The following is a 22667-nucleotide window of genomic DNA, read 5'->3' as shown; positions in this document are numbered from 1 at the left end:
CTGGTGGCATTCAGCTTTGAGCCTGGGTCTTTCCCTTCAGTAACACCAGGTAGTTGTGAATTATGTTGAAACTAGTGGGAGCTGGAGGGGTTCTTGTAGGGTAGGGAGGGGCTGGCAACGGCCTTGCAGAAGGGAATGAAGGCTGCCACCAGCCACCTCCGCAGACGGGAATGGCCACACGCACACATCATTCCTCCATCAGTCCTCTCCTGCCTGAAGGCATATACACTGCCCATGGGTCCCCATGGCCTTGTTTTCAAAAGAAGAAAGCAGCTGGCACCCAGAATGCCACTTGTACTAGTCTTCAGCAGTCTAGCATTTATTTCACTAGTCCTTGAGGATTCTTTAAATGATCTGCAAGAAAACCAAATGTCCCCACATCACAGGTTTTGTGCTCTACTCTCTGACCACTTCTCTGAGCTGAGGCAGCCTGCTTGGAGTATGGGCACCAGCATGGCTTAGCTACTCTTAAGATAAAAAGTAGAGGAAATAAATAGGTAGACTAGGTAAGGCAGAAGAGAAGGCTGGCACCTTGGACCCTGACACTAGTGGGCACCCTATGGTTCTGGGTGAGATGGAGGGCACAGGGGTAGGGTGGGGTGTGTGGTTGGACACAATGACCAGAGCTCTGGGTACCAAGCAGATCCCCATGTTTGAGATTCAAGGGCACAAAGGCCTGCTCTGAAGCACGTGAACAAGTGCAGGACTGAGCTCCAGGACCACGCTCTCCCAAGTGTACCCTCCTGTGCCAGTGACAGGGAAAAACACCAAAAATCATATTGTCAGAGCCAAATGATGGGAGCAAGAGATTGGCAGAATTGGGGGTGGTTGACTACCACTTGTTTCTAGAATCAAGGAGAAGCTGACCTGAATCGACCTGCTCTTCCACGGAGACAGTATTCTGAGACTGAACCCACCTGACGGATGGATAACTAGTTGCAGTAAAGTCAGAGGGGAAGCCAGGGTGCTAGAGCCATCTGGGCAGTGTCTGGCTTCCTAACTAGATAAGTGGGTCGGGTCAATAGCAGAGCTGTGCTCTTCCAAAGCCGCCACCCATGAACCAGGACCCACAGGTGGAGCTTCTGAGGTGCCATGGCTTCGGCTTGTACACGACTCACCTGTGTGCAGGGCCAGGCCCCCCAACCGCAGTGGAGCAGAGGGGGAAAGGCAAGGCATCCCAGAGACACAGACATCTACACCCTCACTCTGGGGCAGCTTTAGGCCAAAAGCCCACAGAGCACAAAGGAGAGTGGGCACTTGGGAAATTTGTGCTTAAATTACCGGCCATCTTGTCTCTAAACAGAGCCTACAGGCTTGAGCAGTGGAAGTCATTTGTGAAGGTCTATAGCAGGGCATGAGGAGGTATTAGGTCACCCTGAAGGCCAGCTTTTGACCCCATTGTGGGAATCACAGCAAATGCCTTACTGGGCTCAGGTACACAGTGGTGCCCCCAGCCCCTTTCCCACGTATTCTGCACACTCAAAGGCAAGCTGTCCCGTGCAGGGGTCTGAGCCCAGAGGATCACATTTCCACGTGCATCTCCCCTGGATCCACCCAGTGGCTGCCGAGCAGTCTGTCTCGACATCGATCCTCCCTGCAGGCAGCACCTGCTCCTCCCAAGTGCTGTCCCTGGGGCCCCCATGCCAGCATTCCAGCTGTGCAGCTCCAGCTGGGCAGTTCAGATCTTGGGCCTCCAGCCTTTGATGAACTGCATGATCTTCTTGACCTGCAGCTTGGTGAGGTGGAAGTCATCTGCCAGGATGTCCTCACTGAGCTGCACGAAGATGCTACCATCGATGCGTTCTCGGGCAAAGAAGCTCACGACATCCTCTGAGAGCCCGATGAAACGCAGACTGCGAGAGACCTCCTCCAGGGAGAGCGCAGACAGGTCAGCAGGGGGCTGCCAAGAGGAGGCATCCCGGACTCCAAAGCCTGTGGCTCCATCCCGGGGACTGGAAGGAGGCCCTTCCAGGCGCCCTTGGGTTAGAAAAAGTCGTCCTCCTCCTGCCTCAGGTCCCTGCAGAGCAGCTGGTGACAGTGGGGTGGGGACCTGGCGCAGCACCAAACCTTCAGGCTCAAAGGCCTTGGGGGGGCCAAGTGGGGAAAGGCGGGGTCCAGGCCCAGGTGTCCCCACTGCTCTGGGCTCCTGAGAACGCAGCAGCTCAGGCTCTGGAGAACTGCCCTGCCCCAGCTCAAAGGGATCGAAGGGCTCCACGGCTGGGTCCTGCCATTCAGAAGAGGAGGAGGAGGAGGGGGCGCAGGAGGCAGGGGGAGCAGCTGAATAGGCCTGGCCTGGCGAGGCCGGGCCTGGGGAATATGCAGGGCCAGAGGTAGCCACAGGACCCAAGGTGGTTGTGGGGCCAGAAGAGGAGGCCGCTGAAGGGCCTGAGGGGTAGGCAGGCCCGGAAAAAGGGTTGAGAGCTCCGAATGGAGCAAAGCGCTTCTGGGGGTGTGAGGGCTTGAATAGAGGAGGGCAGCTGTGGTAGGTCTTAACAGGGGTGTCAGCCCCCAGAAGGGAGGCGGCTCGACCGCTCAGAGGTTCTGTGAGGGCCCGGGAGGCCTGGCTGGGCTGTGTGGTTGAGGGTAGGGGTCCGGGGGCTGGGCGGCTAGAGGATTCGCCCACCTTGCAGTCTCCCCAGGTGCATGGGTAGCAATAGAGAGAGTACGTGTCCGGTGATGGGGAGCCACTGCCACTGCGGGAACCCACCCTGTGGACACAGACAGACACACACACATAGGACAGGTGAGGCTGAGCGGGAGGGAACATGACAGGGTCACACATGCAATGCAGCCAAGCACCACCGTGACCTCAGCAACACGGGCCTGCACCCCAGCCCCAGTCCAAGACCCCCCGGAATGGCCCTGTTCTTCCTTCCAGCATCCCCCAGCCCAGGTCAGAAAACATGGGGGAAAAACCAAATGAAACTGAACTTAATAAAAATTTCTTCTTTTTTTTTTCTTTTAAGATGGAGTCCCGCTTTGTCGCCCAGGCTGGAGTGCGGTGGTGCAGTCTTGGCTCACTGCAACCTCCGCCTCCCAGGTTCAATCGATTCTCCTGCTTCAGCCTCCTGAGTAGCTGGGATTATAGGCACGTGCCATGATGCCCGGCTAATTTTTGTATTTTAGAAGACATGGAGTTTCACCGTGTTAGCCAGGCTGGTCTTGAACTCCTGACCTCAAGTGATTCAACCCAACTCGGCCTCCCAAAGTGCTGAGATTACAGGCATGAGCCACCGTGCCCAGCCTAAACCTAATAAATATTTCAAAACAGCAAGGAGCTCTCTTCCCTCTATCCTGCAGCCAAGTCCCCACCTTGAGGGGACCAGGGCAATGTTCCCATCTATTCCTCAACATTTAAGAGAGAAAGAAGCTGGAGTGGGCAGAACAGGCCACTGGGCCCCAGGTCCCAAGACACCCAGACACCCGTGCCCCTCCCTCAGCCACTGCACATGAACCTGCACCCTCGGAACTTCCCAGGCCTGAACAGTTTCTCTTCCTCAGCACCATAGTCCCCCCTCCTCACCCTTCCCTGCCTCGATCTACCTTAGAACTGAGGACCAAGGGAAGGCAGGGACTCACCCATCCTGGAGGCCAGAAGAGTAGTAGGAGAGGCTGGAGCTGGGGGAATGTACCGGCTGCAGCTTGGGGAAGCGAGGGGGAACCGGGGGGCTGCCGGAGAGCCGGCCGCTGCCATTGCCACCCCGGGGAGGCACTGGAGGGGCGTTGAGCAGGCGGCACTCCTCCTTCACCTACAAGCAGAGGGCGGTGACTCCACCTCGACTCCAAACAGCTGGCACTCCTTATCTTCCCCTTCCCAGGCGGTGACTCCACCTCGACTCCAAACAGCTGGCACTCCTTATCTTCCCCTTCCCAGGCGGTGACTCCACCTCGACTCCAAACAGCTGGCACTCCTTATCTTCCCCTTCCCAAGCAGCTGGGCAAGGGGGCTGTCTGGGCCTGACACTTGCCCCACTTTGCCAATAGGCTGCCTTGCACCCCAACTGCTCATCCAGTCAGCCAGCCACCTAACCCTTCCTAGCCTATCTCACGCACCCACACCCTGTCCCAACGCACGCACAGCCTCCTTCCTGTTCCTTGGAAACCCATTATGAATGTTAAAAAAAAGAATACAGAGGTAGATCAAAACAGGTTAAGCAGACGTGCTCTCTCCTCAAGGAAAAGGAGAGAAAGCAGAGGACAAAGGAAGGCCGAGGGAACCGAGGTAAGGAAGCGTCTGCCACCTGCATCCCTCCCTACAGGTCGCGTACCCCAAAGAGGACTCCATGGGATGCTGACGGGTGTTACGGACAGGGAGAAAACGTTCTGATAAACAGGATTCCTTAGTGCAGGACTTCTCAGAGCTTTTAATATACCAATGCTCTGTGACTCCAACACAAGGAGGAGGGAAAAAGGGCTGGCAATCACTCACAGCATCTCTAAGCTTACTTCGCCAAGGAAACTTCTTTTCACGGAACAACTTAAAGGACCCCTGTTCTGTGGAACCTTCTGGGTAACAGTGTTTCGGGGCTTCTCTCAAATCCTCTGAGGCTGGGGACCTACACGCCTCTCTGTCCCACAGCTCCCCCGCCACCGTCCGCCCCAGTGCCCCTTACTACAAATGCTCTTGCCTGGCATGGCTCTGCCCTTTCCTTCTCCCCTTCCCCACCCCGCCACTTCATCTGCCACATACTCCTGGGCCGGGGCTCAGGAGAGAGGGCTTTGGGCCCTGGCTGGACCCGGGACTCGTCCCCTAGCGCGCTCACTCACCGCCTCCGATTTGGGAGGGACTGGGGGCGGCGGCGCCTCCGGCTCCCGACGCGGCGGTCCCGCGGTCCCGAAGGAGATGAGGTCGGGCCCCGGGGGCGGCCGGGCGAGGCCCTCGGGCCCCTGGTGAGCCCACAGCTCCTCGTACGGGATCTCGGCTGGCGGCGCGACGGGCTCGGGCGCGGCTGCCCAGTCGGGGCTCACGTACTCCTGGTCGCCCTCGCCGGCAGGAGCGGGCGCTAGCGGGCCGGGGGCGCGGGCGAGCCCGGGGACGCGCGGCGCGGGCAGGCAGAGGCGCGCGCGGCGCGGGCTGGCGCAGTCTTCGGCGAGCTCGGCAGGCGCCTCGCGCACGGCCGTGGAGTACTCGTCGGGGTCGAAGCGCTCGCGGCAGTAGGAGGCGCTGTCGCGCACCAGGCGCTCGACGCGCGGGTCCCCGGCCAGCAGGCCCTGCGGCAGCGCGAAGCGCGGCGTGTCCGTGAGCAGCAGGAAGTGCAGCGGCGCCGGACCCTCGCGGCGCAGCGCCAGCCCGAGCACCACCGTCTTGGAGATGATGCTAACCAGCTTATAGCAGTGACCCTCCCGCACCGGGTGCAGGTCGTAGGGGTTGCGCGGCGGCCGGCTGGGCACCAGCACGTTCACCGGTAGCCGCACGCGCTCGATGATGGCGCGCACCGTGTGCTCGCCCTCCTGCATCTGCAGCTCCAGCGGGCTGCGAGTGCTGAAGCGGCCCTGGCACTGGAAGGGTAGGCTCAGGCTCTCGTTGGTGCGGTGGTTCATGCAGATGAGGCAGGGCATCTTGCCTTTGACCGGCCTGGCGCCCCCGCCGCCGCTGCCTCCCGCGGCCCCCGCGCTCGCCGGGCCGCCACCTCCCACCCCGGTAAGCGCACCGGCCCGGCCCAGCTTTCGCAGGAGGGTGGTGAAGCGCGAGCGCTCCTTGGTGGTCTTGGCGCACAGGATCTCCGCCTGGCCCATAAGAGTAAGCTCGTCGCCCGCATGCAGCGTGAAGTTGTACACCTCGCTGTCCTCGCTGAACTCGCCCGACACCACCTGGGGATCCCAGAGACAGGGCAGGGCCTTAGCCAGGTCCCAGGGAAAGCCACGCGGCCAGCTCCCAGAGACTGGAAAGGGAAAACAGCCTTCCTCTTCCGCCCTCCCAGGGCTCGGACCAGATGGAAAGCATTGGGCTGTAGGCCAAGAGATCCACGTTCATCCTGGAGAGACGACTAGCAGCTGTGCCACCTTAAATGAGTTGCCCCTCCACGCCTTAGCGACCATATCTGATAACTCTTACTTCGAAGAACTGCTGTAGGATTAAAAAGACTGTATGTGCAGTAACATATTTTTCTTTTCTTCTCCGCTACTTGGATCAGCAACGTATTTTAAAGTATACAGTAAATGGCGACTTTTATTATCATTGTCTTTACCATTTTCGAGATCATAATGCCCTGCCCATCCAACAAGGCTACGTGAAGAGAAATGAATTGATGGATAAGAAAAGGGTTTGTAAACAGAACAGCACTATCTGTACACAGCAGGGACTGTTTTTAGTTTGGTTTTTTTTTTTTGTTTTTGTTTTTGTTTTTAGAGACAGGGTCTTGCTCTGTCGCCCAGGTTGGAGGGCAGTGGCACATTCACAGCTCAGTGCAGCCTCAAACTCCTGGCAACAGTCCTCCTGCCTCAGCCTCCCAAGTAGCTAGGACTATAGATGTGCACCACCATGCCCAGTTAATTTTTTAACATTTTTTGTAGAGACAGGGTCTCTCCATGTTGCCTGATTCTGGCCTCAATCGATCCTCCCTCCTTAGCCTCCCAAAGTGTTGGGATTAGAGGCATGAGCCACTGCTCCCACCCCACAGCAGGGGTCTATTTACACTGCCTGCTTACCACAACCACCACCTCTACAAGTGGGTGCTGGGGCAGCTAGGGACAGGTTGCCCTGAAAAGTCTCCAAGTCAGAACATGACCCTTCCAGACATCCCTTCCTTCTTCACTACCTTTCGCAGGAAGTCCTTCAGCCCAGTGGGTCCTATTCCCCACTCTTCTGACATGGCTCAATTGTGCCAAAGGCCCCTAAGGGGTCCCCAGGAGCCACTCTCCTTCTTGGATCCTGAGGGCAACCTTCCAACCAGGGTCAGGGTTGCCCCTGAGGCAAGGAGTAGTGTGGGGACACCACACCTGGTGACAAAGTGACTGACCTTGACGCTGAAGGTGATGGCTTCCATCACGAAGATGCGGTCAGGGAAGACACTGGCCACCTCCTCCACGCTGCTGAAGTACCTCACTGGCTCCCGCACATCCCGGGCCTGTTCCAGGAGCTTGAACTTCCCTGCATAGTGGGTGACAAAAGTTGCTGGAGTGAGCCTGCCTGCATCCCAAGAGGCTTCGTGGTCCCCTGCTAGCATAATCTCAGCCAGTCCCTCAGGAACTAAGGAAGGCCAAAGGGCAGGTTTCCACTGGCATGGGCTGAAGGGGGCTGGTCATCTGGCTCCAACTTCAGCAAGGTGAGCACAGATCCCTAGCATCTACAGCCCAGCCCTCACCCCAGAGACAGCCTGTGGGTATGCAGCGAGGCAGCGGCTGCCTGCCCAGAGAACCCAATTGCAAATAGCCCCAAACATGTGGACACAGAGCTGGCCTCTGATCAACTATCGGTGTGGTACCAGGATGCTGGCTCCTTGCTCGGTCCCAGCCTGACCTCTGATTTGCCGTGACAAGTTCCTTTCCCTCTCTGGGCCTCTGGGTCCTCATCTGAGGGGGTGGGGACAGGTGATTGTGGGCCCTACCTGGATCTGGCATCCTGTGCTTCGCCCTGGGCTGCTCATCCGCATGGAAGTGGCACTGGGCCAATGAGGGCCTGGAGCAGCCCTTGAAGGCTCTGGGAGAGCCACTCTGACCCCAGCTCTGTTCCCACACCCTGCCCTGCTCCGATATCCAGTCCTACTCTCCCAGAGGCTCTGACCTGAACCCAGCAAAGCCACCTACCTCCCTGAGAGGAGGCCTTCCCAACCTGCAGTCTGGGGCTGTGTGCTTTGCCAAGCTCAGCACATGCCCCTAGGAGACACAGACTTTGCAGAAGTGATTGCCAGTCTGTGAAGCTGCCGTCCCTGTGTAAGCTGCCTCACCTCACCTTTTCTCTGCATACCCACAGGAGCACAAAGACAAGCTCTGAGCCGCCCTGGCAGCCCATGGATGGCCTTTTCTCAGGCTTTATACAGTAGGAAGAGAGCCGTGAATAGGTGAGGGAACAAGTCCAGAGAAGACAAGGTGACTCTTTAGCCTCTGGGTGTTTTTGTTTTTTGAGACAGGGTCTTGCTTTGTCACCCAGGGTGGAGTACAGTGGCATGATCACAACTCACTGCAGCTTTGACCTCCTGGGCTCAAGGGATCCTCCTGCCTCAGCCTCTCAAGTAGCTGGGACCACAGGCATGTGCCACTATGCCTGGCTAACTTTTTATTTCTATTAAAGATGAGGTCTCATGATGTTGCCCAGGCTGGTCTCAAACTCCTGGGCTCAAGCGATCCTCCTACTATGGTCTCCCAAAGCGCTGGGATTACAGGTGTGAGCCACCGTGCTGGGCCTTCTTTAGCTTCTGAAGCCCCCTTGGTAGTTGCTTCTGTCACAGTTCATTCATTTAATCATTGCACACATATTGATGGAGCACTCACTATGTGTCAGACTATGGTAGGCCACACACAGGGTACAAATCTGTGTAAAATACAGTCTGCCCTTAAAGAAATCCAGATATAGTGGGTGAGACGATGAGTACCCAATGATGGTAGGATGTGATAAGTGCTACAACAGACTTGTGACAAAAGAGTTAGAAGACAGCTGGGTAGGAGAAACCTGCCTGGCGGAATCTGAGAGATCACTGAGCTGCACCTTAAGAATGAAAGGGAATTCACAGAATGAGCATTCCCTGTGGACGAAACAGTTTAAACAAAGACACAGAGACACAAAATCAGACCACCTGCCCCAGATGGTGTGTGCCTGCAGGGAAGGACTTAGGGAGAGGGAGGACAGGAGGGGATGCAGACAGCAACTGGGATTTGAGAGGCTCTGAATGCCTTGCTTAAAGCGGTGAGACTATTCTGTACAACATGAGACCCACTGGAGTGTTTCGAGCAAAGAAATACCATGATCCAGGTTCAGCTCTATTAAAATAACCAAGAGACCAGTCAGGTAAACGAACCAGTAAGGGGTTCTAGAGAAGAGCTAGGGAATAGCAGAAACAGACCAAGAGACACTGGGAAGGGAGACCCAGCAGGCTTGGGTGACTGAATAAGGGGCAGTTGGGGAAGGAAGGGACTCAGGATGATGTACTCAGGCCACCAGCCTGGTCAGAAATGGAGATGGCAGGCCAGGCACGGTGGCTCACGCTTGTAACCCAGCACTTTGGGAGGCTAAGGTGGGCAGATCACTTGAGGTCAGCAGTTCAAGACCAGCCTGGCCAACATGGTGAAACCTCATCTCTACTAAAAATACAAAAACCTATCTGGGTGTGGTGGCACACACCTGTAGTCCCAGCTACTTGAGAGGCTGAGGCAGGAGGATCACTTGAACTGGAAGGCGGAGGTTGCAGTGAGCCAAGATCACAGCACTGCACTCCAGTCTGGACAACAGAGCGAGACTCTGTCTCAAAAAAAAAAAAAAAGAAAAGAAAAGAAAAGGAGATGGCAGAGCTGTTAACCAAAACTGGGAACCCAGAAGGAACATGTTGTGGGACCAAGGCAGATCCTGGAGAGGCCAAGGAAGGGGCCTTCAGGTGGTGCTCCCAGGGTGGGTGCCACCAGTGTGTGTGCAGAACTTGGGGACATCTGGCCAGTGAAACAGACTGAAGGTCACCAGCCCACAGGTGGCAGCCGCGGCTGTGAGGCAAGTGAGATGGCTCAGGGAAGAGGAAGAGCAGGGGGCTTGACACTTTGGGGATGTTCATCCCAGAAAAATGCGCACACTGTGATCCTAGCATGAACACATGCACACTTGTGTATGCAGTGCCGGGGGTTCCTGGGGACCCCCAAACCCAGCCAGAGACCCAGATGAAGACACCCATGGTGCAGGGTAAGAGGAGCAGAGGGCAGGGCCTGAAGCATCATCACTGAGCAGGGAGAGAAATGACAGCCCAGAACAAGGGGAATGGCCAGGAGAATGCTGGTGGGGGAGCCCCCAGGCCTGCCCTCCCCACCCTGGGACCCACCTGGGAAGAGGCCTCTGAAGTGCCACAGCCCTAGAAGGCAACAGCGGAAAAATGTGGACGGGGGCAGGCAAGAAGCAGGGGTCTAGGACTTGGGAAGCAGGAACTGCAGGCACTGAGTAGCCCCACTCCCCTCACCCCGGCCTCCTCCCCCAAGTCCACACACAACCCCCCACTCCTGCCCCTGCCCCAACCACAAGTAGCCAGGCAGGGAGCAATGCCCACTGCCCCCTGTGGGGAGACTTGGAGCCAAGTCAGGGCTGGAGCTGGGGGAGGATGTGGCAGGGAAGATCGATGTAACCATGGCATCCAGCACCATCCCCTCCGCGGCAGCCTGAAGCCCAGCGCCGGTCATTACTGCGGGAGGAAGGAAGGGAGCCCTCCAGGGAGTGATGCTCTGTACCCTGGAAGCCTTTTCCTCCCCGCCAGCTCAGGGGCGGCTTCCTCTCCTGCCTCCCCCTATATGGGACCTGATGTCCCCCACGGCTCTAGGGACTTGCCCCATCCTGACCTGCCCCTCATCCTTGTCCTTGCCGTCAGAACACATGGCTGCCTCACTCCTCCCTTCCAGCCCCAAGCACCTGGGCTGTGGCAGAGGCTTGCTGACCACTCTTCTCCATGCCTTCCCCACAGCACACACTCAGTAAAGAACATGGGTGGAAGCTCAGGTTTTAGAGTGCAACAAATCTGGCTGAATCCCACCCGGCCACTAGCCAGCTGTGTGACCTTGGGCAAATTATTTAATCTCTCTGGGCTTCGGATTTCCCATCTGTAAAATGGAAACATCCCGCTGGCCAGAGGCGCATCTGCCAAATGCTGAGCAGGAAACAAGGCCAACACTGGGGAAGTGGCCCCATGCTCAGGGAAGACGCCTGGCCCCTCCCGCTGGGCCGGGGCCGGGGCCGGGGGCAGGGGCTGGGAGGGGGGACAGTACGGGGCCTGGCCAGGTCTCCCTGACTCCCAGAGCAGAGCGCCGCAGCCTGGAGACCGAGTCACCGGCAGTGCCCCCAGCCCCACCCCGCGCGGGGCGCCGTCCTCCTCCCTCCCTGGCCTTCCCCGCGGCTCTCTCGCCGGTCCGCAGCCGGCCGCCCCCGCCCGCCCAGCGCTATTATTAATTCATTAGGAGAAATCAGCCTGGAGCCCAGCCGTGCACTCAGCGCCTCCTCGTTAACCCGCCGGCCTTCGCCCTCCTAGGGGCCTCCCCCTCCGCCTCCCCTCCCCCGTGCGGGTGGACAGTAGCAGCCCCGCGGAAAGATGGGGCTGGGGCTGGGGCCGCGCCCCCCAAGACCACCACCGTACACAGGCACGCAGGGGCGCCAGAGAGATGGGAGGAAGAGCTAGGAGCCCCCCGGACCCACGGTTCCCTGGGAGACTGTGCCTCGGGTTCCCAGAGTTTTAATGACACAACCAAAATGAAGTCCCTAAAGTCACGTTTTTTTTCAGTGAGGGATTTTCCCAACCTTTCTTTCTCTTTTTAATTTTTATTTATTTTAGATGCTGGAATGTCGGGGTACCATCATAACTCACTGCAGTCTCAACCTCCTGGACTAAAGGGATCCCCCCACCTGGCTTCAGCCTCCCCTTTAGCCAGACGACAGGCCTGCACCACCACGCCAGCTAATTTAATTATTTTTGGAATTTTCTTTGTTTGTTTGTTTGCTTGGTTTTGGTTTTGTTTGCAGAGAACTGTTCTTGCTATGTTGCCCACGCCGGCCTGGAACTCTTGGCCTCAAAGGATCCTCCTGTCTCAGCCTCCTAAAGCACTAGGATTACATATACCAGCCACTGCTCAGGCAACCTTTGCTTTTTTCATCCCAAGAAGACCTGGGACCTCCCCCAACCAAGCTGGGAAACTTCTAGCTTGAGCAGGCCCCCAGGGGGCTCCAAGCCCAAGACAGAACCCCAGGTCAGAAAGACATCTGAGTGAGTTTCCATATCTTTTAAAGGTTAGTACACAGGTACCAACTCCACAGGTTATAAAAGACAGAAGCCTCTGTAAAGGGCTCAGTCCTGTCCTCCTGGCTCAGGGAGACCCAGGGTCAGAGGGGGCAGGGCTACCTGTGAGCAAGCAATGGGGCCTTCCCAACTCAAAGGCTTCCCAGCCTTGGTGAGAGGGTTGTCAGGAGCAGCTGGGCACAGCAGTTAAAAACACAGAACTAGGCTGGGTTTAGTGGCTCAACACCTGTAATCCCAGCACTTTGGGAGGCCAAGGCAGCTGGATCACTTGAGGTCAGGAGTTTGAGACGAGCTTGGCCAACATGGTGAAACCCTGTCTCTACTAAAAATACAAAACTTAGCCGAGCGTGGTGGCAGGCACCTGTAATCCCAGCTACTTGGTAGGCTGATGCAGGGGAATCGCTTGAACCTCAGAGGCAGTGAGCCAAGATGGCGCCTCTGCCCTCCAGCCCGAGCAACAGAAAACACACACGCACACAGAACTGGGCCTGGCGCAGTGACTCACACCTATAATCCCAGCACTCTGGGAGGCTGAGGCAGGAAGCTTCATTGAGACCAGGAGTTTGAGACCATCCTGGGCAACATAAGGAGACCATCTCTAAAAACAAAAACAAAAAACAAAAAACACGGCACTGGGCAAGCCACTGAAACTCCTGGAGCCTCAGTTTCCTGGTGAGTTAAATGGAGTTGATAAGACTTTCTCATCAGGTTGCCATGAGGATGAAATGGCAAAAATGTTCGGCCCAGCGTATGGAATGCAGCACATGCTTAACACATGGCAGCTGTGGGATCCGGGGCTCGCACGGGGACATCTCTGGGATGGGGCCACCAGAATCCCATCCCTCCCACACAGGGGACAGCAACCACATGCTCCTGGTGTGGTGCAGCAGACACCAGCCCTCAGTTGAGATACCTGGATCTGGCCATGCTCTTCCTTTCCTAGCTGTGTGACAAGGGGCAAGTCACCTCCTCCCCCAAGCCCTCCATTTCATCATCTATAAAATGAAGGGGCTGTACTTCCTTTTTTGTTAACAGAATCATTTCTTCAAACAAACTCTTATTATATGTCAACATCACTTATAAAACTAATAAAGGTAGCCATTAGCATAATCTTTAAAAGTCTAAAATTTTTAACATTAACTTATAAAGTCAACCAATGGAAACAATAGGTTTACTGCAAAAATTGGGAAAAACAGGATCAGTGCGGAGAGGCGCAGCCATGTAATCAGCTTGGGCATTCGCTGGTTTCTGCGGCGTTTGGTGCACAGTACTGAAAAGGTCCTGGCAGGACGTGTTCTCTTGGAGGGTCTGCACAAAAAAGGGTAAGTGTGGCAGCTGAAGGTATACCCTGAAGGCCTCTGATTAGGGTTAAGCTCTGATTTGTAGTAATTTAAGAGTGTGGGTATTTTTTAATCATTAGTTTCAAATCTACTTTAAAATAAAATGTGAATCAAAAAACTTGTGAGCCACCTCTCCAGAAACCCAGAGCGCCACAGAACAGAATGAAAACTGCCGGGCCCTGACTCCAACCCTGACCGTAATCACCGCCTCGCTAGTCACAGCGTTCCCCCTACCCCTGGCCCCAACCCCTCCTGCCTACACCCCCCGCAGGCTTTATGACATCTTTTCCTGGCTGGGCACACCTGGGTACTGCAGGGGGATGTCAATCTTGGGCCCGATGACATAGTGGCCCTCCTCCAGGGTATGAGCTGTCACCGTTGTCCACTGGCGGCAGGAGTGGATGAGCAGGATGTCTCGCTCACTGACGCCCTCAGCGTACTCCCCTGGGAGGGGAGAGGAGGACAGAGGAGGAGGGGAAGGAAGACAGGACATTAGGAGGGGCAGAAAGAACAGACAGGGTGACCTCCTCACCAAGACCACCCCACTGAGGGACAGCTCCCCACAATCCCTGCCCAGGTCAGCAAAGCTCAAGGGACAGGCAGGCTGCCAGCTGGGGCCTGGGGCTGTGGGGCTGGCTGTGAGCCTCTCAGGGCTGTGACTCCTGACAGGGCCCCTCGTTCATCAGTGGCTGGAATGCCTGCTGCCTCTAGCTCTGAGCTGGGGCTGGGAGTTCCCCATGGATAAGCCCAGACAGCCCCTGCCCTCCAGGAGCCCTTAGGCCCCTGGGGAGGTGGGCAGAGATGTACCAAAGACTAGGCAAGTTTGAGGCACTGACTGGAGCATGTCTGGGGAGCAGCAGGTTCCAGCTGGGGGTGGAGTGGCGAAGGGAGACTTTATTGAGCAGGAGATGCTGGAGCTGGGCCTCAGCCTTCCAGTCAGGGCCTAGGCCCTGCAAGAAGGGCCCTGTTGGGGCAGTGGAGAGGGCCCAGATGGGACTGTCCCTTATAAGGTCCCAGCTATGAGAGCTCCCCCAGAGCCACGGGTTGCTGAGGTCAAGAGAGTGACAGGGCTTAGAGCAGCTGATTACTGCCTCTCCCAAGGGCAGCCCTTCCTTTCCACCCACTGCCTTGTTCAGGGGACCTCAAAGGAGAGTGGGGAAGTCCCCAGAAACCGCCAACCCCATCTCAGAGAAGCAGCTCCTTGACACCCCCTCCCCATGCCCCTCATCCTCCCAATTACAGGGGTGATGGCTGAGGGTTGGAGGGGTTGAGAGAACAGGTTTAAAAGGCAGGAGTGGGAGGCCCAGCCCTGGGGCCTGGGGAAAGCTGCTCTGGGGCAGAGGTGTTGGGAGTTGGGAGAGGTCTGGGCCTGGAGGCTCCAACCCCAGCAACAGTTTCCAGGGGAGCAGGAGGGGCGGCCCAGCTTCCAGGAGGCAGAAGGGGCCATGTCCTGGCTGCAGCTGGTGGGGAGGGTAGGGGTGGGGAGCAACTCCTTCCTTGCTCCTTCAGGCACAACTTACAAAATTTCTGCGAATCAAATGGGAAATGGTTTACACTGATGGCTGGGGGGTCCATAAAGTGTGTACATGTGGGGTGGGCGGATATGTGTGTGTGTGTGTGTGTGGCAGGGTGGGGGGCAGTTCAAGACGCTCAGGAAGGGCCTGGCCCCCACTATGTGTGTGTTGGGGGTGTTGTCTGAGCCTTCTTCTGCACCTCCTCACCTCCAGGGGCATAAGAAGCTCTCCTCCAACTCTGATCCCTCCTCTGAGAGCTGTCCCGGGTCTCAGCCCCATCTTCCACAGCCACACGGGCACACACCAGTAACCATGGCTCATGACCACCAACAGCTGAACCACAATAGCCCACAGTGACAGATGCTTGTCACCCAAACGACACAACTCAGTCTCCGGCCAAGGGGCCCCTCCCAAATGCACAGGTACACAGGGACCTACCCTTCAAGCCATATAATTCTGACCAGACATTCACACCCTGATGGTGACCCAGTCGTAGCCACACACCATCACACGCAACAGACAGCTGGGCCATCACACCAGTTGTTCATTCACTCACCCATTCATTCATTCATTCATTCAATCCATAATCTTTATTGGGCAAGGATGCCGGGTCTCAAGGAGCCCACAGCCAGGTGGAAAGACAATAAACCGGCTGGCCATTATAATGAGGTGCACAGTAGGAGACAAGCCAGGGTTGGCACGAGGTAGCAGGGGAGACCAAAGGAGGCTGTACCCAGACCGAGGAGCTCAGAAAAGCTGCCCAGAAAGGGGAGATGCCAAAAAGGATGTGTGGGAAGTGGCCAGAAGACCCCAAGGCAGCATCCCCCATTCACAGGTGGACACAGTACCACACTCTGACCACTCTGCCCCGTGCCAGAGAAACAGACGCTGGCCTGCCCGACGGCCAGGGCGCCGATGCTCCCCCATGAGCCTGCTCCCCGGACAGCTGACGCCCACTGTGCCCACTCCTGGCCGCCGCGGAGGAGGGGCTGCTGGGCCCCGAGGGGAGGAGAGGAGCCTGCGGCCGCGGGCCCCATTAGCATTCAGGGAAGCGAGTATGCCAACGCGGGCCAAACCCCTATTCTTCTCACACACAAAACCCCCGGCCTGGCTGCCAGCCCCGGCTACCGCCCATCCCCCAACCAAGCAGCACCCCCCTCCCCTGAAACGGTCCCCTCGCTCCACGCAGCCCCCGGGGGTACCCTCTCGGGCCCCCATGAGTGGTTCCATCAGCCGAGCGGCTGGGGGCCCCAGATCCTATTAAGAAGTGGGACAAGATTCGGGGGAGGGCCGGGGGTTTGGGGGTCACACCAGGCGGCAGACCCGGCTCCCGCCGGCCTCTCCCGAAGGTGGCCTGCCCGCCCCAGGACCGAAATTGCTCCTGAGGAATCGAAAGGAGGTGCAAGAAGGGTTCCCAGAGGGGCGGAGCAGGGCTGGGGGTGGCGGTAGGGGGAAGACAGAGTCCGGGTACCAGGGATGAGGGAAGACAGAGGTGAGAGGCCGGGGACAAAGGGACTGAGGGGGCGCGGCCGGGGCGGGGGGCCCAGGGGCAGCGGGGGAAAGGGGGACACCGACGGGGCGGGAGCAGGGGCTCGGCCCCTTTCCGGATTCCAGCTGGGCGGGAAAACTGTCCCGGGCCCTGTCCCCGGTGTCTGTGCCTGTGCTTGTCCCCGGGGCCCAGGAGGCGGACCTGGCGGGTGGGCCCCGCGTCTCCCGGGAGGCGCGCCAGGAAGCGCTCGGGGCCCACACCGGGGAGCCAGAAGCGCGCGGGCGCCGCACCCTCCTCACGATCCCGCTGGCCCCCGCCTGGAGAGCCCACCATTTCCCCGCGGACCCCGGTCCCCATCTCCAGCGACCCTGGTACCTGGCCCAAGGCAGGCGAGCGTGGGCAGGCGGCAGCGGCTGACGATGAGGTCGAGCGGGAAGGCGCCCATGCTCCAGCGCAGGCCGGCCAGCCCGGCCGCAAGCTTCTCCATGGCATGGGCGCCCCGGGGCCGCCGTCCCGGGGCCCCGACGGTCAGTCCCGCGCGGCCCAGGCTCTCGCGCCCGCCGCCACCTCCCGGGGCCGCCGCGGCGCTCGCCGCCTGGCAGCCCCGCCGGGCCGCGGGCGTCACGTGGCCGGCCTCCCCGCGGGGCGCCGACCCCGGCCCCGCCCCCGGCCCCGCCCCCTCCTCCCGGACCCCCGCCCCCTGCTCTGGCCGCCCGGACCCGGACTGGCCGCCGAACCCACCCCCGGACCTCCGCCCCAGCCCTGTCCGCCCGGCCCCGCCCCGGCCCCCTCTCCTCGGAACCCGGTCCCCGCGCCCCCTTCTGGGACCCCGGGTCCCCAGCCCCGCGCTCCGTTCGCCCGCCCCCGCCCCGGCTCCCCGGGCCCCCTCCAGCCGCTGCCGCCAAGCCCCGCCTCCCCTCCCGCAAGCTTCCCCGCGCCCAGGTGACGGCGGGTGATGGAGGACCCCAGGGCTGGCGCCCGGAGGGACAACGAAGACCCGAGCGGCATCTGCGGAGTCGGCGCAGGCTCGGCCTCCTCCTCCTGGCTGGGTGTGTCCCGGGCCCGCCGCTCCCCCTGGTGCCGGCCTCCTGGAGGCCGCGCCCACCGCGCCCGGTCCAGCTACGCCGCCCAAAGCTCGAGTTCAGCTTCTCCAGGACCTTCATCACCACCGGCTCCATGGAGCTGGGCGAGGCAGCCTCTTTAACCCCATTTTACTGATGAGCAAACTGAGGCGCAGAAGTCAGGTGGCAGCCAGGACTTCAACCTAGGTTGGACTTCAACCCAGATTTGACTCCAACCCTACTGCCCAATAGCACCCTGCAGTGCCCCAGCATAGAGCACCTTCCACGTTCCCAGCGCCCCCTTAGCCAATGGTTCCGTGTCCCGTGAACCGGCGCTCCAGCGCTTCCGCAGCACGCGCTGTGGACTGCGTCCATTCTGTAGATGAGGAGGCCGAGGTTCGGGGGCGTAACAGGTGCTGCGGTCCCCTCTCGGATCGTTACAAGAACCGTCCCCCTCCCCCCCACCGCCATCCCTTCTCTCTTTTCCTTATCATTTTTTGAGACTAGGTCTCGCTGTGTCGCCCAGCCTGAAGTGCAGTGGCGCGATCTCGGCTCACTGCAACCTCCACCTCCCGGACTCAAGCGATCCTCCCACCTCAGCCTCCGGAGTAGCTGGGATGACAGGCACCCGCCACCACGCCTGGCTAATTTTTTTGTATTTTTAGTAGAGACGGGGCTTCACCACGTCGGCCAGCATGGTCTCGAATCCTTGACCTCAAGCGATCCGCCCGCCTCGGCCTCCCAAAGTGCTAGGATTACAGGCGTGAGCCACCGCGCTCAGCCTTCGTTCCCTTCTTTTAATTTGCGTTTCCTTTTCAGCTGTCCTCACCTCTTCCTTCCAAGCCCTCTGAACTCCACCTCGGCGGGCTCCCTTTGGGACCCCCTTCCCAGAAGCTTAGATGGCCTCGGCGTCGGCCTCTCTGTGTCTGCGGCGCCCTCTGCAGGTAACTGGGGGATGATGCGGGCCTGGCTGACCTCGCGGGGCCAGCGGGCCTTAATCCCTAGGCTGCTCCCTCACGGGAGTGTAGTGGCACGATCTCGGCTCACTGCAACCTCTGACTTCCAGGTCAAGCAATTCTCCCGCCTTAGCTTCCTGAGTAGCTGGGATTACAGATGTAGCTGGGATTACAGACAAGCACCACCATGCCCGGCTAATTTTTTGCCTGGCTAATTTTTGTATTTTTAGTAGAGACAGGGTTTCACAATGTTGGCCAGGCTCCTCTCGAACTCCTGACCTCAAGTGATCCACCTGCCTCGATCCACCAGTCCTCAGCCTCGGTACCCCCGAGAGAACCCCACCAAATACAAACAAAACCCTCTCTTCTGTGGCCGGGCGCGGTGGCTCACGCCTGTAATTCCAGCGCTTAGTAACCTCAGTGAGCCATCTCAGCAGTTCTTACAGGTCTTTGGAGCCTGCTTCCAGTACAGCTCCAGTACAATTATTCCCATGCTGGTCTCCAAGTAAACACTGGGTGGCTGCCAGGAGTCTGGAGGAAGCGCCGCCATAGTGAAGCGGGCAGAATGCTTCTCTAGCAACTGCTACTTTTGGCGGTTAGCTGGGGACCCCCTGCTGCTGCTGCGCACACCTCCAGGAGAATCGCTTGAACCCGGGAAGCAGAGGTTGCAGTGAGCCGAGATCGTGCCACTGCACTCCAGCCTGGGCGACAGAGCGGGACTCTGTCTCGAAAAAAAAAAAAAAAAAAATTATTCAAACTGTTTCCCAGAAGAGAGGTTTTGTGTCAGTGGTCTTTCACACCATTTCAGAACCACACTTGCCTGAATGAACACTTCAGATGGACTTGGTGTCATCTGGGCTTAAGGGACAGCAAATGATGGAGTAAAACTATACAAATAATCCAACGTCTTTTCTGTGAGCCAAGTCAATAATTAGCTGGGGATCCGACAGCTCTGCCTTTGTCACCTGAGACAGATTGTCCAACAATTCCCCTGAAATTCCAATCTGTGCAATAAGACAAATACCTCAATGGAATAGAAGAGAGAGCTGGGAAATAGATCCACACACATACAGTCAACTGATCTCTGACAAAGGAGAGGCAATTCAATGGAAAAAGCACAGTATTTTTCAACAAATTGTACCAGAACGATTGGACATACATATAACAAAAAAACTAATCTAGACACAGATCTTACATCCTTCACAAAAATTATTTCAAAATGGATCATAGACCTAAATGTAAAATGTAAATTAATAGCATTCCTAGAGAATAACACAGGAGAAAATCTAGGCGACCTTGGGAACACCAAAAGCACTCCTCTGCCAATCAGAGCAATAAATAGACCTGGATTATATGCATGGTTCCAAAAGCGTGGTGTAGCTTCCTTGTCCAGATTTAAGACCTGACATCTTGAAGATGGCAGCAAATCCTAGGAGTTGCACACTGGCATTCCATTTGAATCAGAACAGGAAAAGGAGCAAGACCCCTAGTTCCTGGGGAAACAGAGTTGTTCCCAGCCCAAAACCATAGCATAATTGGTACTGTTTTTTTTTTTTTTTTTTTTTTTTTTTTTTTGACAGGGTCTCACTGGCTTTCTCACCTACGCTGGAGTGCAGTGGCAGGATCTCAGCTCACTGCAGCCTTCGCCTCCCAGGTTCAAGCGATTCTCCTGCCTCAGCCTCTCGAGTGGCTGGGATTACAGTCATGCACCACCACACCTGGCTCACTTTTTAAAAAAATTATTTTTAGTAGAGACGGGGTTTCGCTATGTTGGCCAGGTTGGTGTTGAACTCCTGGCCTCAGGTGATCCACCCACCTTGGCCTTCCAAAGTACTGGGATTATAGTGAGCCTCTGTGCCTGGCTGATTGTTACTTTTATAATAAGACAAGTCTTATGGTAAGACAAATTTACCCTGACCACCTGCTTTGCAGGTGTTTGCACCAGCCTCCCCATCACCAAGCAGCCAATCCTGGCAGCAGGAATGGAAGTCAGCAACTGAGAACCCTGGATTTACAGCTCTAGGCAAACCAAGGAGTTTCCAGAAGTTGTGGGAAAGCTCCCACCCAGTCCCCTATAGAGTGACTGAACAGCTGATGGGAACACCTTCACGGTCAATTCAATTATCTTTCATGTTATGGTCCTGGCCTCACTAGTAAACCCTGTGTAAACTCAAAACTCACTGTGAAATCACTGTTACATGACATGGGAATCTCTAATTTTTAATCAAATTACGTATTTCAATTCATTTGTGTTGTCAGTGGAATCTTTTTTTTTTTTTTTTTTGAGACGGAGTCTCACTCTGTCCCCCAGGCTGAAGTGGAGTGGCACAATCTCAGCTCACTGCAACCTCCACCTCCCGCGTTCAAGCGATTCTCTTGCCTTAGCCTCCCAAGTAGCTGGGATTACAGGCTCGTGCCACCACGCCGGCTAATTTTTGTATTTTTAGTAGAAACAGGGTTTTGCCATGTTGGCCAGACTGGTTTCGAACTGCTGACTTCAAGTGACGCACCTGCTTTGGCCTCCCCAAGAGTTGGGATTACAGATGGGAGCCACCGCGCCCAGCCAGTCAGTGGAATCTTATTAAGTCAAATTGTTACATTAGGTAGCTAGTCAGGTATGAGCAGGGCAGGAGAGGGCTCCCCACCAACACATAACACACACCAGGAGTGTTGGGAGACCATCAGGTGATTGTCAGGAGGTTGTTAACTGTTTCTCTCTTTTTTTTTTTTTTTTTTGACACAGGGTTTTGCTCTGTCACCCAGGCTGCAGTGCAATGGCATGATCTCGTCTCACTGCAACCTCTGCCTCCTGGGTTCAAGCGACTTACCTGCCTCAGCCTCCCAAGTAGCTGGAACTACAGGCCCGCACCACCAAGCCCGGCTAATTTTTGCATTTTTAGTAGAGATAGTGGGAGGAGGTGTCACTGTGTTGGCCAGGCTGGTCTCAAACTCCTGGCCTCAGGTGATCTGCCCTTCTCGGCCTCCCAAAGTGCTGGGATTGCAGGCATGAGCCACTGTGCCCGGCCAACTGTTTCTCTAAAGTAATAATTGGTCACAGCTGGTGCCAGGGAAGGACTGTTTCCTAATAGAAAATACCTGAAACTGATCAGCAGCTTCCCAGTAAGATCTCAGGAGCAGGGAGAAGTTATAAGGCAGGATCCCGGAAGCATGCCAATACATAAAGTCCCAAGTCCAGAGGTCAAGCTGCACACTTGGTTTCTCAGGTCATCCCACTTGGCCCTCTTCCAAGTTGTACTTTCCTTCTTTTTTTTTTTCCTTTCCTTGCTTTCCTTACTGTTCTACAGCCTTTTAATAAACTTCCACTCCTGCTCTGAAACGTGCCTCTATCTCTTCAGTTGAATTCTTTCTTCCAAGGAGGCAAGAATTGAGGTTGCTGCAGATCTGTACAGATTCGCTGTGGGTAACTCCAGGTAACTCAGATATCTTCCATCACTAACAAAACTGCTTAACTTGCTAATGAACTATTGATTAAATTATGTAACACTATTTTTTTTTTCTTTTTTTTTTTTTGAGACGGAGTCTCGCTCTGCCGCCCGGGCTGGAGTGCAGTGGCGGGATCTCAGCTCACTGCAAGCTCCGCCTCCCGGGTTTACGCCATTCTCCTGCCTCAGCCTCCCGAGTAGCTGGGACTACAGGCGCCCGCCACCTTGCCCGGCTAGTTTTTTGTATTTTTTAGTAGAGATGGGGTTTCACTGTGTTAGCCAGGATGGTCTTGATCTCCTGACCTTGTGATCTGCCCGTCTTGGCCTCCCAAAGTGCTGGGATTACAGGCTTGAGCCACCGCGCCCGGCCTGTAACACTATTTTTTAAAATCGAGGTAACATTCACATAAATTTACATTCATTCATCATTTAAAAATGTACAATTCAGGCTGAGCGCAGTGGCTCACACCTGTAATCTCAACACTTTGAGACAGGAGGCTGAGATAGGAGGATTGCTTGAGGCCAGGAGTTTCAGACCAGGCTGGGCAATATAGCAAGACTCTCTCTCTACAAGAAATAGAAAAATTAGCCAGGCTTGGTGGTACATACCTGTAGTCCCAGCTACCAGGGAGGCTGAGGCAGGAGGATCACTTGAGCCCAAGAGTTCAAAGTTACAGTGAGTTATGATCAAGCCACTTCACTCCACCCTGGGCAAAAGGGGGAGACCCTGTCTCTGAAAAAAAAAAAAAAAAAAAAAAAGATACAATTCAGTGGCATTTAGTACATTTGCAATGTTGTGCAATCATCCTCACTAGTTCCAGGACATTTTCATCACCCAAAAGGAAATTCTGTGCCCATTAAGCAGTCACTCCCCATTTCCATCCTCAGCCCTGTCAACCACTAATCTGCCTCCTGTCTCTATAGATGTACCTCTTCTGGCTATTTCATATGA

The 22667-nt window shown here is 56.4% G+C and overlaps 1 protein-coding gene and 1 long non-coding RNA gene across 11 annotated transcripts; one reads left to right on the top strand and one right to left on the bottom strand.

Annotated features, from left to right (window-relative positions):
• Positions 1 to 286: 286 nt before the first annotated feature.
• On the bottom strand, positions 287 to 18862 carry LOC105479787 (GRB2 associated regulator of MAPK1 subtype 2). Of its 9 annotated transcripts, none has more exons than XM_071076390.1 (7): positions 18717 to 18844; positions 13556 to 13696; positions 13088 to 13220; positions 6960 to 7090; positions 4768 to 5811; positions 3580 to 3749; positions 287 to 2708 (listed from the first exon to the last, which is right to left on the bottom strand). In XM_071076390.1, the coding sequence occupies exons 2-7, from the start codon at positions 13595 to 13597 to the stop codon at positions 1679 to 1681; spliced, it is 2550 nt and encodes an 849-aa protein (XP_070932491.1). In that variant the 5' UTR covers positions 13598 to 13696; positions 18717 to 18844; the 3' UTR covers positions 287 to 1678. The 9 variants fall into 9 exon arrangements, with proteins under 9 accessions (XP_070932491.1, XP_070932492.1, XP_070932488.1 ...); XM_071076391.1 differs by lacking the exon at positions 18717 to 18844 and adding an exon at positions 18146 to 18283; XM_071076387.1 differs by lacking the exons at positions 13088 to 13220; positions 18717 to 18844 and adding exons at positions 14974 to 15099; positions 16631 to 16882.
• LOC105479786 (uncharacterized) lies at positions 17107 to 20997 on the top strand. 2 transcript variants are annotated; one of them, XR_011611557.1, is made up of 4 exons: positions 17107 to 17523; positions 18136 to 18260; positions 19853 to 19926; positions 20205 to 20997. It is a non-coding gene; the product is annotated as an uncharacterized lncRNA (long non-coding RNA). The 2 variants fall into 2 exon arrangements; XR_986075.2 differs by lacking the exon at positions 17107 to 17523 and adding an exon at positions 17693 to 17729.
• Positions 20998 to 22667: the final 1670 nt, after the last annotated feature.

This window comes from Macaca nemestrina, chromosome 13, assembly GCF_043159975.1.
Source record: "Macaca nemestrina isolate mMacNem1 chromosome 13, mMacNem.hap1, whole genome shotgun sequence".
Classification (NCBI taxonomy): Eukaryota; Metazoa; Chordata; class Mammalia; order Primates; family Cercopithecidae; genus Macaca; species Macaca nemestrina.
The sequence above is the reverse complement of the archived record's forward strand: the minus strand, read 5'-3'. Positions and strand labels throughout refer to the sequence as shown.

Coding starts and splice junctions, on each gene's coding strand:
- LOC105479787 (XM_071076387.1), bottom strand. CDS start 16,742: ATGGAGAAGCTTGCGGCCGGGCTGGCCGGCCTGCGCTGGAGCATGGGC. Junction 7,091..13,555: donor CATCCCCCTGCAGTACCCAG/GTGTGCCCAGCC, acceptor CCCACTATGCAG/GGAAGTTCAAGCTCCTGGAA. Junction 3,750..4,767: donor TCCCTCCCAAATCGGAGGCG/GTGAGTGAGCGC, acceptor CTCTGCTTGTAG/GTGAAGGAGGAGTGCCGCCT.